The 6,215-nt window shown below is 42.8% G+C and overlaps 1 protein-coding gene across 3 annotated transcripts in view; it reads left to right on the top strand.

The window, feature by feature from the left end:
- The first annotated feature begins 493 nt into the window (after positions 1 to 493).
- Positions 494 to 6,215, top strand: part of RSBN1 (round spermatid basic protein 1) — a 47,952-nt gene continuing 42,230 nt past the window's right edge. For all 3 annotated transcript variants that reach the window (XM_030324906.1, XM_030324904.1, XM_030324903.1), the window contains exon 1: positions 494 to 1,202. In XM_030324906.1, coding sequence (XP_030180766.1) covers positions 497 to 1,202 — 706 coding nt within the window. In that variant the 5' untranslated portion in view covers positions 494 to 496. The remainder of the gene's footprint in view (positions 1,203 to 6,215) is intronic.

The following is a 6,215-nucleotide window of genomic DNA, read 5'->3' as shown; positions in this document are numbered from 1 at the left end:
TAAAACATGTCTTCACTGCAGCCCGATTAGATTCTAAACCCAAATCGCCCTCGTTTTACGTATGACCAAGTTCCCCTTTCCTCTTCATTTCGTCGCTTGTCCAAGGATAAGAGGCCGGGGATTCCTCACAAAGGTTTTGAGAGGAACTAATATGAAATTGATAAGTACCTATGGAGCCCACCGACTCCGTGTATAATGACCAAGGGGGCACACACAGACGATAATGGGAACGCGCAGACAGACTTGAAAGCCACTAACATTGTTTCGGCCGTTAAGGCGGTTGGCGGCAACTCTCCGCCCAGCGGCGGTTGCGTCGCAGCCCGAAGCGTGACTCGGCGCACGCTCTCTTTCCGCTCCTCCACTCCCAGAGCCAGGGACGCGGCGGGAGCGCGGGGGAACTACCGCTCCCATGAGGCTCTGCGAGGCCCTGGGTGCTTTAAAATAGAGCTCACTCGGAGAGGCCTGCGGAGAAGCGCTGGGAACTGCCGCTTCCGGCATGTTCAGCTCCGGAGGAAGAACGGCCGAGAAGTGGAGGGCGGGGAAGAGACTCCAATGCCCAGCGGGCCGTGCGCGGGCGGCGCTTGCGCGATACGCGGACGGGGGGGCGGTCGGGCCATTTAAATGTGTGTTTGTGGGTGAAATGGCTGCGCAGGTCGGAGCGGTGCGCGTAGTACGGGCGGTGGCGGCGCAGGAGGAGCCGGACAAAGAAGGGAAGGAGAAACCCCATGCTGGGGTCTCGCCGCGGGGAGTGAAGCGGCAGCGCCGAGCGAGCAGTGGGGGTTCTCAGGAGAAGCGGGGGCGGCCGAGCCAGGACCCCCCTCTCGCTCCCCCTCACCGGCGGCGTCGCAGCCGCCAACATCCCGGGCCGCTGCCGCCAACGAATGCAGCCCCAACCGTCCCAGGCCCTGTTGAGCCTCTGCTCCTGCCGCCTCCGCCGCCACCTTCGCTGGCACCCGCCGGGCCCGCTGTCGCTGCCCCGCTCCCGGCCCCAGGCACATCGGCCCTCTTCACCTTCTCTCCTTTGACGGTGAGCGCGGCCGGGCCCAAGCATAAGGGCCACAAGGAGCGGCACAAGCACCATCACCACCGCGGCTCCGATGGTGACCCCAGCTCCTGCGTTCCGGGCGATCTCAAGCACAAGGACAAGCAGGAAAACGGGGAGAGAACTGGAGGGGTGCCTCTGATCAAGGCCCCCAAGAGAGGTGAGAGCAGGCGAACTACCCCGAGCTCGGGTTCTAGGTCTCCCTTAGGTCCGATATCCCGCCCCTTTAGCACTGAAAGACGCCAAACCCCTTCTTACCTCCTGCTGCTCTACTCCCTTAAGCCCACTGGGGTGGACCCTGGATTTCAAACCGTTGACACAGCCTGACCTACTTGAGGCTTCTCGTTTCGAGGCCGAGCTGTCAGTTACTAACCCCCTTACCCGGCTCTCCCTTCCCCACCCCCGCCCTTCACCCCCAGCCTTTAGCAACGTTTGTTTTCAAATTCGCCAGGGTTTCCGCGCCGCGCGGTCCTTGGCGTGGGATTAGTAGCTGGGGTATTAAAAACTGCTTTTCTAAAGTAAAGGCTTGTCGCTAAAATCCTTTCTTCTTGTTTTCTTTTGTGGAAATCTTTAATATAAACTCTCCTCGGCTCCAAAATATTCACGGGTATGGTGTGGGGCTTTAATGACTTTGAATTCTTAACACAGGTTCCTCGACTCAGGTTGCTTTAGTTTCTGCAAGGTAAAATATCAAACGTAGTTTATAGTGGTTCTTTTTTATACGGAGGTGAAATAATTTTTAATTTTATATTAATACTTCTCGATAGAGGAATGGAGAAGGTTTTCTGTCTTTTATGATCCTAGGAAATAGGACCAACCGTGCCTCTGAAAAGTGAGAAAAGTGAGAAACGTGCTGTAATGGATCGTTAGAAGGAAGAATTCCCGTTGCGATTTATTCTTTCTGGCACACAAAAAAATTGACTATTTAATTCCAAGAGCCCACACTAAAGTCAAGAATACCGAACCCAGGAAATGTAGGACTACCTAATTAAATGTGGAATCTAGAGAAATTAGGTTTACTAATATTGGTGTCTTCCTGTTCCCAAGTACATGGAACATTTATTTGTATTCTCCGCAGAAAGGAGGGGGTATGAAGTTTGAGTATACCGTGTGTTTGTATATGATTTCATATAGCTTGTTAGTTGTATTTCCTCAAGAAGATTTTAAGATGCTTATATAGTCGCATTGGGCCAGATGGGGTATTACATGTTAATGAACAAGTCTTTCAATGTAAAGTTTTCTGAGTCTTGGATTTCTTCCACGTACTTGGTCTTGACTCAAGTTTTTTGTGGTTCTACGTACAAATAGTGCAGTGTTTTGCAAATAATTGCTCAAAAAATACTTACTGAATTAAATCTTTCTAACTTTGGTGGTATCCAGGTGTTATTATCAGGAATAAAACTTGTGCCAAGCTGACAGGAGTGCCAGTTTCCACCACCAATATGTGATGATCTTGTTCTCTTTTATTTCTCACCTCATTTCTTCTATGTGTGTGTTTTAACCACACAGATTTGGAGGGAATCTTAGAGATCATCCAATTTAAATTTGTATTGTGGAAGAGGAAACTGTGGCCCAAAGTAGTGAGGCGACTTGTCTAATTAAGTTACAGTTAATCAGTACCAAGTACAAACATTAAAAATTTTTTTCTTTTAATGAATCATTGGCACCACAGGAAGTAGAACCCAGATCTCTTGAATCCCAGTTCAAGCGTCTTCCCCTAGCTGCATGTTGTTCCTTTCTTTTTTTATGCTATTTACTTTTCCCCTTTCCTTGCTTACTCCTTCCCTTTGCCTTGGAATCAGAATGACAGTAGCCAGCACCATCAAAAGTTTCTGACCTAGCCCCTTTTTATGGAGGGATGGTGGTAATTACATGTATAATAAACAACAGGGCGCTTCTCTGAGGACTCACAGGCCCTGTGTTCTTTAAAAAACAGACAAAAACAAACCTTTAACTCAGTGTTGTCTGACAGAACTTTCTCTAGTGATGGAAATGTTCTGTATTTGTGCTTGCTGTACAGTATGGTAGCCACTGGGCATATGCGGCCCTTGAAACAAGTTTTGAAGGCTTTTATGTGGCTGGTATGATTGAGGAATCTCATTTTAAATTTTATTTAATTCTGATTAACTTATTGGACAATGTAGCTTGAAGCATTTGTAATTTGTAGTTTGCCAATATGTGAAGAGGTGGGTTAAGGTTAAGATCGGGTAATTTAAACATCTTATCTTTTTTTGTTAATTGAAATACAGTAGGCATGTAATGTTATATTAGTTTCAGGTGTACAACACGATTCCCTATTTGTATATATTGCAGAAGGATCACCATAATAAGTCTAGTTTAAACATTTTAACTTTCTAAAAAAAATGTTTATTTTTGAGAGAAAGTGCCATGCAAGGGCACAGGGAGGGGCATAGAGAGAGAAAGAGAGAGAGAGAGAGAGGGAGAGAGAATTCCAAGCATGCTCCGCCCTGTCTGGGCAGAGCCTGGCTTGGGGCTTAACTCAGAAATGGTAAGATCATGACCTGAGCCGAAATCAAGAGTGGGATGCTTAACCGACTGAGCCACCCAGACGCCCCTAAACGTTTTAACTTTTGAATGAGGGACTGTTGGATTATATATTCTGCAGGGAAAGGGCTGCGTGGCCATATACACTGGAATGTAGGAAAAAGTATATCTTGTAGCCTTCTAGATACAAGATATACACTGGCATTTTAAAAGTTCTGAGAACCTTACAGAAAACAACCTGATTTACCCTTGTTTAATCCAGGCTTTTGCACACACTTTGATCGATACCTTTTTTTTTTTTTTTCTTTTTGGCTGAACATCTTTATATTTGTTACAGTGGTGTGGAGGAGGCATGCCTCTGGAGTCAATCTAAGTTTAACTTGTGGCTCTATTACTTACTGTTTGATCCTGGGCAAATTTCTTTAACCTCTTTCAGTTTCCTGTCTGTACAAAGGGGTTGTAGTACTTCTTTTTACAAGGTTATGTAGATTAAATGAGGCAATATGTGGAAAGTACTTAAAACAGTATCTGGCTGATATTAGACGCTTTTAAAACTGCCTTTTATCATACTTGGTCCTTGAAACAAGTCTAAGATTAATAAGAAGAGTGGCTAGACCCTGGCTATTCACAGAGCTAGGTCTTCCCTCCCTTATTCTCAGATTTTCAGAAACTCTCCTAACTTTTTATTTTGAGGTAATTATGTATTCACCAGAAATTGCAAAAATAGTACAGAGAAGTTTTTACCCTTCATTAGTTTTTCCAAATGGTTATGTGTTACATAACTATTGTATAATATCAACACCAGGAAATTGACAGTGGTGCAATGGTGTGTGTATAATTGTGCCATTTTATCACCTGTAGATTAGTTTAACCACTACTGCAATCAAGATCCACAACTATTCCATCACCACAAAGATCCCCCCTTGTGGTAATCTCTTGAAAGTCTTAGACACCTATGTTTCTCTCCCTTCCCTAACTCCTAGCAACCACCAGTCTGTTCTCAATAATTTCATCATTTTGAGAATGTTATCAAGGGAATAATACAGTGTGTGATCTTTTGAAGCCCCCCCCCCCCCCCCTTAACTTAGCATGGTGTTCTTCAGATCCATTAAAGTTTTATGTATCAATAGCTCAGTCCTTTTCATTGCCCAGTCGTATTCTATGTTATGGATATACCACAGTTTAACCATTCACCTACTAAGATGACATTTTGATCGTTTCCAGTTTGTGTATTAGAATAAAGCTTCTGTGAATGTTCACATTCAGGTTTTTGTGTGGATGTAAATTTTCATTTCTCGGGGAATGCAATTGCTAGGTCACGTGGTAAATGTATGTTTAGGTTTGTTTTTTTTTTTAAGCTATTACCAAACTATTTTCTAAAATATCTGTACAATTTTACATTCCTACCAGCAGCGTATGAAAATTCCACTTTGTTCACATCCTTGCCAGTATCTGGTTTTGTTACTATTTTTCTTTTATTTATTCTAATAGATGTGTAGTAATACTTCATCATGGACTTAAGCTGCATTTCCCTAGTGGCTAGTGATATTTAACATCTTTTTTTGTCATCATTTGCTGGCCATATATCTTCATCAGTAAGATGTCTTTTGTCTTTTGCTCATTTTCTAATTGAATTGTTTTTTACAGAATTTTTTTGAGAATTCTTTGTATATTACAGGTATGAGTCCTTTGTCAGATATATGGTTTGCAAATATTTCCTCCCACTTTTGTTGCTTGTCTTTCCCTCCTTTAACAGGGAGGTTAGTAGTTAGAGTTAAGTAAATTTTGTGAGGTCTAATTTACTGATTTTTTTTTTTTCCCCTTTTATGGATCATGCTTTTGGTGTCATGTCTTGGTCTCAAAACTCAGGTCTCAAAGATTTTCTTCTATTTTTTTTTCCTCTTACAATTGTAATTTTTAATGTGCATCTCTGATTCATTTAAGTTAGTTTTGTGTAAGGTGTGAGGTGTTTAGGTCCAGGTTCATATTTTTTGCCTATGGATATTGAATTTTTCCAGCACCTTTGTTGAAGACTATTCTTCTATTGGATGGCTTTTACACATTTTTAAAATATCAGTTCTACTACCTGTTTTTGTATGACTTGTCAAATAAAGATGGTTTTTACATTTTATTTTTTATTTATTTTTTAAATGTTTATTCATTTTGAGAGAGTGCAAGAGCGAGCACACATGCAAAAGGGGCAGAGAGAGAAGGAGACAGAGAATCCTAAGCAGGCTCTGAGCTGTCAGCATGGAGTCTGACATGGGGCTCAAACCCATGAACCAGAAGATGGTGATCTGAGCCACATCAAGAGTCGCTTGCTTAACTGACTGAGTCACCCAGATGCCCCTGGTTTTTACATTTAAAATGGTTGAAGAAAATCCCTGATGTGGAAATCATGAGAAATTTAAATTCAGTGTCCAGAAATAAAGCTTTTTTGTGACATTACTCCACTCATTCAAATGTATCATCTGTGGTGGTTTTTGCACTACAGTTTGCCAATCTCAGAGATAGATCATTCAGCTGAAAGACGTTCCTTCACACCAGCCCAACTGTATTGAATCCAACTTCATGTATAAGTTAATCACAAATTTCAGATTCCAGATGTTTGGAGTTGCTTATAAATAGTTGAAACAACAATTTCTCATCTCTAAGATAGGAACTAAAG

Source organism: Lynx canadensis, chromosome C1 (assembly GCF_007474595.2).
Source record: "Lynx canadensis isolate LIC74 chromosome C1, mLynCan4.pri.v2, whole genome shotgun sequence".
Classification (NCBI taxonomy): Eukaryota; Metazoa; Chordata; class Mammalia; order Carnivora; family Felidae; genus Lynx; species Lynx canadensis.
The sequence above is the reverse complement of the archived record's forward strand: the minus strand, read 5'-3'. Positions and strand labels throughout refer to the sequence as shown.